Source organism: Condylostylus longicornis, unplaced genomic scaffold (genome assembly GCF_029603195.1).
Source record: "Condylostylus longicornis isolate FDR11 unplaced genomic scaffold, ASM2960319v2 ptg000175l, whole genome shotgun sequence".
NCBI classification, from domain to species: domain Eukaryota; kingdom Metazoa; phylum Arthropoda; class Insecta; order Diptera; family Dolichopodidae; genus Condylostylus; species Condylostylus longicornis.
In genome coordinates this window covers 251,409-264,532 of record NW_026578143.1, presented here as the reverse complement: position 1 = coordinate 264,532, position 13,124 = coordinate 251,409, and the positions used below count along the sequence as shown (strand labels likewise).

The window sequence follows — 13,124 nt, the reverse complement described above, 5'->3', positions numbered from 1 at the left end:
GAGGCCGCTGCAACCTCTTTAATTTCTCTTAAGAATTCTCTCCAGGAAAACCTTTGTGTCCTTCTGAGCTCTCTTTTGTACACCCTGAATGCTGTCCCTATATAATTCCCAATATCGCGACTCGCTCGCAAGCTGTGCCTTTTTGAATCGAGTCCTACAATTCTTCCGCAACAGTCTACCACGGCGGAAACGAATTGAAAAAGTATGGAACGATGATCAGAAAAGGAGTGCTCTTGGAGAACCTTCCAGCTCGTGAGCATCCCAATCACACATTGAGAGGCAAGAGTTATGTCTACAGCCTCTTGCCTATATGGTAACTCTCTGCCTGCGCGTTACTTCGGTAAAGGTCCCTTCCAATTCGAGGGGCATCATGTCGTTATCCGTTGCTTCCGCTTCATCCAGCATTTCTGCTTCTGATAGAAGTGGTGAACAAGCAAATGATGCTCCGACTTTGCTTCTACGTCTTTAGCACCTGATCATCTATGCCCTTTTCACGCTCGACCAGATTTGCCCTCCGATTTCCTGTCCCGAAGCCGTAGTTTATGACATGACCCTGCTTTTTCAAGTGCGCCAACGATTCTTTGTTTAATATCAGGGACTGTTTGTAGTCGCTTTTTTTATCCTCTAATTTGGCAATTTTTTTATCCTAGATTAGATGTTGGCAGGTTGGGTTTGCATAGCCTTATAAGCTCTTGGATCGTCTCAATATCTGATGTCACCCGTAGTCTCTGCACCAAGGGTAAGGTTCAGGATTTTCTTTCATTATGTGGAGGAAGTTTATCATCAATCTTCCTTCAATTTTCAAATTCCTAAAAGATGATCTGTGCTATCTATAAGTGGATTGAAAGGGCGTTATGCTTGCCGTAGGCAAACGCTTGTGGCTTGAGCCAGTCCGTTTGACTGTTGCTATAAGTATGGCTTCGCCCTGGCATTTAGTTGGGCTGATTTTCTCATAGCTCTTTGTGTTTCAACTTGGCCCAGGTTGCGGGTCTTGTGCTACCTTCAGTTTCGAATCACTGCTTGCTGCACGTGAAGTGCTTGCTTCTTGTTTCTTGCTGGAATTCGACATACGCGACGCTCCAGCGACGATTTTCGGAATTGGCTTAGTTACATTCCTTCCGGTTTTTGATGAGTATTGGACTCATTTTGTGTTTTCAAATTTTTCTTCCCCATGCCGTTCAAACTAAGCAGAGATGCGCTATGCTTAGGCAAGGCTAAATAATCCGCGGGCGCCAGGTACCTGAATACTCTATTCGGGACTGGGCTTTTTTCCTCGGCCCCTAACCAAGTTGGTTATCAGCACGAGTTGTATAGCATCTTAATTCGGCCCAGGAGTTCTGGAAGAGGTCAATTACCTTTTGGTTTCAGACCTAGTCTAGGTACATTCTCGAGAGTCCTTGAGCCTGCTCAGCCTTTATATCCCGACAAGGTAAACATTGGAACTTTTTAGCCACGACAGAGCCCTATTTTGAGATTTTCTGTAAAAATTTTTGTGTAACAAAAACACGTCTTTCTTTTATACTTTATATTATTACAAAATATAATGATTTCACATATTTTTAATTCGAAAAATCGCAAAAAAGATAAATGTGAGTTTTTTTCAAAGCCAACATATGTTTTGTGACATCTGAATGCAAATGCTTTATTACCGATTGTATTGTGTATACAATAGGTAGGTTATGTGATGGCAACAAATTTTGCATTTCGAGTTTTCGGTGCAAATGCACTTATCCATAGTAGAGAAGTGTAAGTAAACTATTTTTAGCAACCTGTCGGTCCGTCGGTCTGTCGGTCTGTCGGTCTGTCGGTCTGTGTGTGCACGCGTTTATCTCAAGTTCGGCTGAACCGATTTTGATGCAATTTTATATATAAGTTTACGAAACTCTGCTAAGAGCCAAATTTACATTTTTCTAGGTATGTTAACTATAAGCTTACTAATGTCCTAAAAATTGGAAAGAAGTATTTAACAAACATTTTTATAATATTCTGTAACACTTCCATTTAACTAGACAATACACAATGCGGTCGGTTATGTGCTGACCACATCAGATTTTTTTTTTGTTCTCATTTGAACTTAAATTAAAATTTAAGTTCAAATGAGAATTTTTGCGGACGGTCGAGTTAAGCTTACACATAAAATTTCAAGTACATCGGTTGAATAAGTTATTCAAAATGTTCAAAAATGTAAAACAGGCCCGCTAAAAAGTGCAGTTCCCGAGTTCTGATATATACCAAAAGTTGATTAACACGTGCCATGGTGGAAATAAACTTACATATAAAATTTCATCAAAAGCGGTTCAGCAGAACTTGAGATACACTCGTGCACACACAGACCGACAGACCGACAGACCGCCGGACCGACAAGTTGCTAAAAATAGTTTACTTACACTTGCCTACTAAGGAGAAGTGCATTCCTACCGAAAACTCGATATGCAAAATTTGTTGCCATCACATAACCTACCTATTGTATACACAATAAGGTCGGTAATTATCAATAAAAAAAACTTCATGTAACAGTTCACGTTTTTCAGAGTTCGAATCTGAGACTTTTTGCATAGAAATCGCTTTACAGGGTGTTTCGTTAAGGTGGCAAATATTTTCAGGAATGATTCATTGATAAATTTTCACCAAAAAATTGTGTGGGTTAAAAAATAAGGTACCGGACCTTTCCTGCATATAAATAAATGCTTATAACTTCTGAACCGTACAACACAGAGTAATCATGAGGAGTTTGTCATACAGGTGATTGATTGTTCTTTATTATTGATGTTAGAATTAATTTGATTGATCATAGTTTTCGAGATAATATAGAAATCTGAGCCATAATTCTCAAGAGGTCGTCAAAGTCAGAATTTTTTTTACAAAACTCGAAATTTCTCGAAAATTTTTATTAATTTTTTTTTCTTTTTAGTACAAGTGCTTATTAGTTTCACTCTGTCCATCCGTCCGTTCGTCCGTGAACATATTGACAAAACTTTTACACCCTTGAAGATAGAAAGCTGAAAATTTATTTGCACATAGAAATTGAAGTATCTTTTAGATACTATCAAATAGTTCATTTCTTTAGAAGAAAATTTTTTCAATCTCCACCCCCTCTCAAGTTATCACCTCTTGAAATTTGTAAAATTTGAATTTTTATCGCCTTCTATTTCCGAAACTGCAAGCGTTTTCAAATTTCTATAAACGCAAAAAGCTAACGGTAAATTCCACGCCATTAAAAATTATAATTATTTTTCTTAAATTACATAATTAACCTTAAAATCGAAAATTATGTTAACCCCTCTTTAAATTAATTTTTGCTTTATTTCAAAGACTGCATATATGCATCGTCCTAAATATATGCAATCCTAGAAATAGTTTTGTATATGAATGAAAATAATTTAATCATAAAAAATCATAGACTATATTTAAAAGTAGAATTTTCACTTGTTGAAGGGAAAAGTGCTACAATACAAACCATTGGTTTGACCCAACTTTATTTTTTGTTCAGATCTAAAGCAAATTTAGATAAGATCTAAAAGTAAACCTATATAACAATTTCCTCTATCTCTGATAGTTTTGTCAGTAAAATGTATTAAATGTGTTAAAAAATGTGTTTCATACATTATACGAACCACCCTGTACATTATTAATATTAAATTAATATTAAGTTATACATTTACGCATTTTATTCGCATGTTTTATAGAATCCAAATACATACATAAGTGCATGGATTTGAGTAGCGAATTATTTTATGTGTATACAGTAATAGGTCGCTTAAAATATTATTATTATAGATAATTTACGATTTTATGCAACACACAAACGAAGTTCTAAAATAAATTACTCAAAAATATAACATCTAAAAGAATTAATTTTTTGCTTAGTTATGTACTTTTTTGTAATTATTTTTAAGAGCTTTTCTTATTTTAAGTTTTACCTTATTATTTTATTCAGACACAGAATGGAACACAATTTCAAAACTACACAAATATCACTTGCAAGGCTTGCAATGCAAGCACACACGACTAGTATACATATATATACCTACTTCTCAGGTGTCAAAAAGTACAGGTAGTTCTAGGAGGGCTATAGACATGGGACAAAAGGCATTATATAGGTTTTTGAGTCCCAGAAAAATCTGACATAGGAACTGACGTGTAAGCCACGTTTTTCTTTTATACTTTATATAATTGGAAACACAAACCAAGAAATAAATGATACCTTTTACGTTATTATTAGAGACACAAATCGAGAAATAAATAATATAATTGAAAATAATTGAAAATATAATGGTCTCACATATTTTTGGTTCGAAAAATTGAAATAATTTTAACTTTTAAATATATTACGGCTGAGTTTTTGGAGAAACAAAAATTTCTCAATATCTCACGTAAAGAATAGAATTTCAAAACAACAGACATAATACTTGCAAGGCTTGCAATGCAAGCACACTCGACTATTTTTGTAATAACAGTACAGCAAGATTAGTTTTCAATCAATTAAATAATGTGAAATAATTTAACATAATAATCTACAATATTGTAACCTTTTATTGAAATTTTTGGAAAAGTACGTTATAAACAGCCTCCTGCAAATAAAAATTGTGTCTGTTATAATATGCTAAACTTCTAATTTACGAACCTTCAAGAATGACGATATTATTAACGTTTTTCATTATTAAGATATTTTTTAAACAACCGTATTTCGAGATTTCAGGTGTTTAAAATAGTTTGTATTTTTCCCTAAAATTTTTATTTGGAGATATTTTGGAGATTGTTATAAAAATCAATTAAGTTGATTAATTAAAAATATATTTTGTATTTAAGTCCACTTATATCATTGCTTTTATATTTACATTTATTCTGTAATGACTTCATTTGAATAACACCTTAAAATTATTATATCCTAAATTTACAATAAATAAGTACTTTACACCACTCTCTTAAAATTAAATATAGCAACATAATTATTTCCAATACTAATTTAATTAATATTATGTACTTTTTTTTCTTAATTATTATGAAAATATTTTAACAAAAACATTTGTAATTAATAAAGAAGTAATAAAGGTATTGAATAAACAAAAATGTTTCCGATTTATTGAATATATTTCTTATAAAACGAAAAAAACAGAATTTTCATGAAAAGTATTTATAAAAATAATATAACTATCACTGAATGTACAATAGGAATGTTTATAAATAAAAACATACTACGAGTACTCTTATGTGCGATTTCCAAACTTAAAATTAGGAGCTTCCTTTTTTCACCTTTTACCACTTAGATTGTAGAATTCTGGTTCATTACCTTCTAAAGCACCGCTAACTGTTTTGGCAGCACCCTTAAAAATTTTAAAATAATGTAGGTTAAACTTATATTTTAATAAAATATATCTTTAAAATGTTTATATAAATATTTTGTTATAATACATGCGGAAAGAAATTGTGACAGATGTAACATTAAAATAACCGAAGGCCGGGGGCTGTGTAAATTGATTTTTATTTCACTAGTTTACAAGCATATTTTGAAAAACAAATTTTTAAATTTCAATAAAAGATGAGGTTTAAATAACAGTTTAAGTAGCTTGCACTTAAGTATGCTTGCATGTTTCAATTTTTAGTTACTAATATAGAAGTTTTAATTTTAAATTAACTCAAACTTATATTCAGAGATTGAGATGTATTTTACTGATTCACCAACTAATTCTTGAAATCGCGAAATGTTAACAATAAAGTATGACCAAATTTATTTTAAGTTTTTATAATACAATATTCTGGTAATTTTGACTGAAGAATTCGAAACTATATTACTCGTACGATGTATTTTGTGTATACAAAATTTAAACAGCACCAAAGAGAGGAAACAATAAAAAAAAGAGACTTGCAGATTTTAAGCGATACAGAAACTACCACATAATAACAAAGAATTTTTTCGTGCAGGATTGACGCAAACCAAAAAGAGGTTAGACGACGTGCTTTTCAACTGCAGCTGCGCCTCCGGAAGCTAAGTATTGATGAACTAAGGATTGAACCGAGTGAAAATGTGCCAATTGAAAATAGCGATAAAATTATCAAAATCCGGAAACCGAACTTGGAGTTAATTTCTAAAAAAATCTCCAAGTAAATCAAGCGAAAAAATTTATTGGAGACATAAGCATAAAACGATTTATTTATATCGCAGATTAAAAGAAATATCGATTTATCGGTATTTAGGTACATTTTTTAACTAAGCTAGTGAAAACTTCAAAGTTTCTTAAAAACGCAAACTCCCTAAAACTTCATAAAGACAACTCAAATTGGAAATCACCCAAATCATTAACTTTATATTATGTACATAATTACATTTGAAATAAATCAAACGTTGCAGAATAAAAACTTTTCAGGAATTAAAATCTTTTAAAAGAATAAAATTTTTAAAGGGGTACATACTTTTATTAACCTGTAAAAAGAAAATAAAAATTTGAATTTTACATATGTATATAATTTGACGTATGTATGTATGTTTTAATTTGTATAATTTGTACAATAATTTTATTTCCCTTCTAAAGCTTTTTTTGCGTATTTGTAAAGAAAATTTATAAGTACGTTATTATGAATAACGTACTTGTAAATGTAATTATAATAATATGTATTTATGATATTACGGAAATCAGAGTAGATAGCTGAAATTGGAACCATAATGTGTAATGTCAGCGTTTCTAAACTGAAAAATATAAAAAACGGAAATAATTTTTCGAGAATTTTTGATCGAGCATAATAGACAAAAGCTTGTATTAAAATAAGTACTGCCGAAAACAAAATTGTTAATATCCAGTAAATATAATTGTACAATACGATTAGAAAAATGTGGCAAAGACTCGATTTTCGTGACACAATAGATCTGATGTGTCATCAACGATTGGTAAGTTGAAGTGAAAAGGACTACGTTGTAACAGAATATTGTTTTTTCAAGAAGAGAAGGAAAATTTAAGGATTCCTTAGTGCTAGACTCAATAGTGGTTGCTAAAATTCGGACTTTTCTGTTCAGTTGTCGCAAAGATTCTGGATTTTGAGAATTTTCACTGGAATTCAGACGCTATTAAATACATTATTAAAAGATTCTCCTTAATAAAAAATTAAATCAAGATTTTTTCAACTTAATTTGTTCTCACGCTATTAAATGCATAATAAAAGATTCTCCTTAATAAAAAATTAAATCAAGAATTTTTTTTTAAGTTTAAACTTCGGAATAATAGATATGTACATAATTAAACTAAAAATTAGTTTTCAAACTTACTAAAGAGAGCATAGATGGACTGTTGTAAGATTAAAATTTTGGAATATGTTCTACGTATCAATTCATTATTAAATTCGAACATTTCAGGATGAAAACCGACACGAAGTTATCTGATTCGATATTTTTTTAAATTTTAAAAAAATTTTTCAATATCGAAAGAGGTTTAAGATATGTTTTTTTAGTAGATACAATTTTCCCAGAAAATTTTGGGGACGAATCTTAATTTGTGAAAATATAATAATTATTTTAAACTATAGAGCCTTATAAACTCCCTTCTTTTGCGGTATGTTAATAATTTGGTAACATGCTAAATAATTAATTTTTAAAACATATATATAATCATCATTGATCTTAGAGGTGGAGAACTATCAATGGCACTATCGATACTATCAGTAATTCCCAACTATCAAAATTATCTAGGACTTTAAGTTCGATATAATACTATCGTCAAATAAACATCAATTCTTGCCAAGTATTAATAAATTGTGAATTTTATGAATTCTATAGCATTATTTTCGTATGTACACACATTAATTCAATGTTTTATTTCTATGTTCTTTTTAACTCAAAGCATTCCAAATATTTCGTCAATACGTGAAGTGAAGCTGTCATTTAGTTTCGTTAAATGAACAAGCGAAAAAACTTGTCAAAGTTGAAGTTTAATACACAACACGTCGTTTAAATGCCGAATTTAACCGAGTTATTGGAATAACTGTTTCAATGTATACAATAGCTTTACTAATATTCAAAAATATTTCAATTTACCAGTTTACTGGCAACGGACAAAAAATTTTTTTAGCTTTAGCGTAATATGATAAAAATTCAAAAACAACAAACGATTTTTCATCCATCAAATAAGGCCTGGAAAGTTTACAAAATAAAAATTTTTATTAAATATTAATATTTATTTAAATAAAATTATTTAAAGTTAATATGTGCCGCTGATAAGTCTAATTACAGTTGATACTTTTCAAATGATATTATTTAAACAAGGTAATTAAGCAAAGAGTGCAATTATGTCATGGTTTAGGGCATCGAAAATGGGTAAAATTTTTGTGTACAGCTAGTTGTCAAAACCTAATGGTTTCCATTTAATGTTAATTCTATATATTCGGAAAAATAATAATGATAGATTCATTAAACTTACTGTCGAATTTTAGGTTAGATATATCCTGAAGTTTTGGTGGAATAGCCTGACAGGTTCGGGTAGCTGCCTCACAGCTTCAAAGCAAAATTATAATATTTGTGAAAATAATTAAAATTAAATTCATGAAACTTAGTTCTGTGTCAAATTATAAGTCAGATATATGCGTGAAGTTTCTATAGAGTGGTTTGACAGGTTGGAGTAATTGGTATACAACAATAAATGCTAATTCTAGCAAAAGCTAACATTTAAAAAACAAATTTTTAAACTCAGAATGAATATCTCAGAACTTAATATCAAGATAATTAATTATAATTCAATCGGTTTATACTAACTCAAACACTTTTACTTGCTTTTATCTTTTAATAACACATTTATTATGAATATTCGGACGCAATGTTTTCGTAAAAATTCCCGAACTTTGACATTATGAATTCATAATAAATATTTGGAAATACTTCCACGATTTTATATCCGTACGAACTTATGATTGATATCATAAATTTGCCTTTCACTCACATTTTTTTTCTTTTTTTCGAAATTCATATCATTGTTTTGACCTTTGGCTACAATTTTTGAAAGATTTCTCAAAAAGTTCACTACTTACATTAATTTCCTGAAATGCTTCACCGACTTGATCAATTTAATTTAATTTTGTTGATGTTGCGGTTGCAAATAAATTTTCTAATTCAGATTCAAAATGTTTAAAATCATTTCTTTATCACTTTCATTTAAAGTAATCATACTTTCACTTTTTATTGTACTATTTTTCGGTAAAATCATTTAAGTCTAAGAAGTACCAAGCAAAAGTACTTACATATGTACAATGTTATATTTGATTCCTTAATAATAATAATTTTTCATAGCAAATTAGTCTCTTATAGTTTTTATGAAATTTTCTAGAAAAAAAATGTAAAAGGAAAAAAACTAATAAAACGAAAATAGACTAGCAAAAAGAAAATAACCCTTGAATATAATAAAAAAATTAAAAGGAATAAAGAAAGATTAAAATATTATTTATTTATTTATTTATTTATTTATTTATATTTAGTTAAGGCATTTTACATAACTTAAATAATAACAAAAATTAAAGAATGCATATACATATTTTTTAGACAGAACAAATTTTAGACTTAAAAACTAAATTTAAAAATTATACAAAATAAAACTTATTAGTATTAATACTCAATTGAATATGAATATAAACAATTAAAAACTAAAACAAGAATTTGTTAAAATAGAAAAAAAGGGTTATACTTAACTATAAGTAAAAAGAAGCTTTTTGATCGTGTCTTTCTTCAAAGAAAAGTCAAGTCTGTCAGGTTTATGTTTCCCATAATTGGGAACCATGAAAAGATCCGGGAACGAGACCTAAAGTTAGAGTTAATCACAATTTTATTATAATGTCGGGAGAGATTAGGTCAGTTTTCATAAGCTGAAAAATGAATAACAAATCGGCAATATCACATCTTTTGCTCAGTGTGGGTAAGTCAATTAATTTCGGCCTGTGCTCATAAGGTGGAGGAATTATGGAGTCTTTCCAAGGAAGAAGGCGCAGTGCAAACCTCAAAAAATTTTTTTTAATAGACTCAATCCCATTAATATGTATATCCTAATAGGATGACTATACTTGTGAAGCATATTCAAGATGAGGACGGACCAGGCATGTGTAGAGCGATTTTAAGACATAAAGATCATTAAACTCCTTTCACCAGCGTTTAATGAAACCTAACATCGAGGTTTATCTGCATATTATATCATTGTAGTGGTTTTGAATGATAACTTGTTATCGAAGCAAACACCCAGGGCCATTATTGAAGAAACTGGACTAAGAACTTAGCCATTTAAAGTGTAGTTTGTAAAAAGTTGCCGTTTTTGCCTAGGGTATCACATTTGTGCACATTTATTTACATTGATTTTTAGGTTATTACTTGAACATTAACCGTAGAAGTGGTTAAGATCATTTTGAAGATACATCGCATCATTTGCAGACCTTATTTTTTGAAAATTTTCATGTAATCAGCATATATTAATACCTCACTGTGCGCTAACATGGAAACAACATCATTAATTGGAATTATGAACAGCTGTGGACCTACCCTAGGGATTAGGCACCAGAACTAGACGAAAGAGGCGAAGAAATTGCAGAACGAAAGAGGACTCTGTAAGTTCTACCAGAGAGATATGACTTTATCCAGGCTAAGAAGTTGCTAGCGATATTAAAGACTTTGCTAAAGTCTGTGTAAATTACGTCAATCTGATACCTATTTTCCATGTTATTTGAGAGAACTGTCGTGGCCTTCACTAAGTTAGCCACCGTGAATTTCTTTTTCAAGAAGCCATACTGAAGCCCACTAATGAATGGTATAATGGAAATAAATGTTGTAATATACTATCAACTCAAAAACCTTAGGAATTGCAGACAGTTTAGCTATAGGACGGTAGTTTGACACGTCATTTTAACTGTTTTTCTTATGGATTGGTCTAATAAAAGTTTCCTTCCACATGGAAGAAAAAATACCCGAAGAATAAGACTTATTAAAAATTATGGTAAAGATGGGCGCCAGAGAAGAGAAGCACCTGCTTAAAATAATCTCAGGAACTCCATCTGGTCCAGGAGAATGACTAGAACCCAAATTGGAAAGATATTTTTCAATCGCAAAATAGTTCGTTACAAAATTTGTAAAGGTACTTTTTGGATAGTTATCAATGTACCGAAAGTCGCCAACATCTAATTGAAAAGATGAAAAAGAGTAAGATTCGGCGAAAAAGTTACGAAAAAATTCGGAAATAGTTTGGGAATTATTATTTGTATTCCCGGCGAATTTCAAGAAGGTTGGATAACTATTACTTTTCCTCGTATGGTTTTTGAACTTCCAAAAAACTCTGGGATTACGTATTAAGTTATCCCAAGTTTTATAAATATAGTAGTCGTAACGTTATTTTGCTGCTAATTTAAATTGATCATAAGACAACCGGAAATAGTCATAGTCCGTGTCGCCCTCCATGGTTTTCACAAGAGTTGAAACCCTGAATGAAAGGGTAAAACATTCAAACAAGGGAGAGGATGGGTACTTGGTTCCATTATCGATATTTTTGTTCTTGTACTGTATCTTTGGTTTTTTTTCATTAATTTCTAATGAATTTTTAAATGTTATAGATATTGTTATTATTATTACTATTATCATGATTCTCATTATTATTATTATTATTATTATTATTATTATTATTATTATCATTGTTGCTATTGTTATAATTACGAGTATAATCGTTATTATTATAATTATTGTTATTATAACAGTAATAAACGAATAAAGATGGCGAATGTGATTTTTCAGGTGTGATTTCATTAACAAGCAGTTGTAATACTTTTGATGAGCACGAATTTACAGCAAACATTACAGTAGAAATGAACCGTACTACAATCGATCTCCCAAGTGTCAACAGCAAAATCGAACCTGTTAGTAGAATCATTATATCCATCTTAAAAAAAATACAACGCGATGACAATAGAACGCGGGATGACCGATCTGTTGGTATATAAATAGAAGTCGCAACCTTTGCATATATCTGGTATGACAACAATATGTTTCGTGCATAATTTTGTTTAAACGCAAAATATCATTAACTGTAAATTTTTTATTAGGATATAGAAGAATGGCAATAAATAGTAACACTTTTTGTACATTTAGATTTGTGAACATTTATCATTCGAAAATACAATTCATTACCTATTTTATTCATTTAAAAAATAGACGTTTGATTTGAACTCCCATGTTTTTATACCCGTACAAACTTGTATTCGAAGGCTGTACTAAATTTGCCTTACCGTTTGTAACGCTAAGAAATAATGGTCTGAGATATAGATTCAAGTGTATGTTTTTGATCAAGTTCGAATTCTGAGTCGATTCATAATAAAATTGTTCCGACTGCTTCAGTCTGCACATAAAACAAAAATAATAGCACATTCATACTAATATACAAATACTAAACTTAAAATGCAAGTTCCTTCGGTTTGTTTGGTTGTTAGTCTTTGATGCAAAATCGACTTTAAAATTTTCTTCAATCATCAAATAAAAGTACAGAAAAAAGCAACAATCAACATACTTTTCTTCGCTTATGTATTATTTATATACATATATGTGTATATAATATATATGGATCACAATATTAGCAAATCATTATGCACAATAAAATTTTTACTTATATATTATCATTTTTATTATAAACATTTGAGAATACAAATTTTATGCTAATAACTAACTTTAATCACATTTAATCATTGTCAAAACACTTTAATTCCGCGAATTTTATCAAACTACAAAAAGATTTTAATCGCTCTCGAAAGCCTCATTGTTCTAAAGGTTCTATTTTTCGTAAAAAAAAATAAATGTGAGTGTTAGTACACATAAAAAAATCTGATGTGTCAGCACATAACTAACCGCAATCTGTATTATCTAGTTAAGTCAAAGTGCTTCAGAATATTATAAAAATGCTTGTTAAATACTTCTTTCTAATTTTTAGGACATTAGTAAGCTTATGGTTAACAGAAATAGCAAAGTGTAAATTTGGCTCTTAGTAGAGTTTCGCTTTGTGCTACCCCAATTCCCTGAAATGCTTGCCAGCTAGTTTCGGTAACAACCAAAACTCAAATATCAAATTTCAAGAAATTCTATCAATCCGTTCCGTAGATGTGGTAAAAAATGTAAAATCGGCCGTCAG

The 13,124-nt window shown here is 30.2% G+C and overlaps 1 protein-coding gene across 1 annotated transcript in view; it reads right to left on the bottom strand.

Moving 5' to 3' along the window:
- Positions 1-4,844: 4,844 nt before the first annotated feature.
- LOC129616297 (mucin-2-like) overlaps positions 4,845-13,124 on the bottom strand; it is a 169,122-nt gene continuing 160,842 nt past the window's right edge. Inside the window, exon 14 of the mRNA XM_055531877.1 lies at positions 4,845-5,324. Within this exon, the coding sequence (XP_055387852.1) occupies positions 5,250-5,324 (75 nt within the window). The 3' untranslated portion in view covers positions 4,845-5,249. The remainder of the gene's footprint in view (positions 5,325-13,124) is intronic.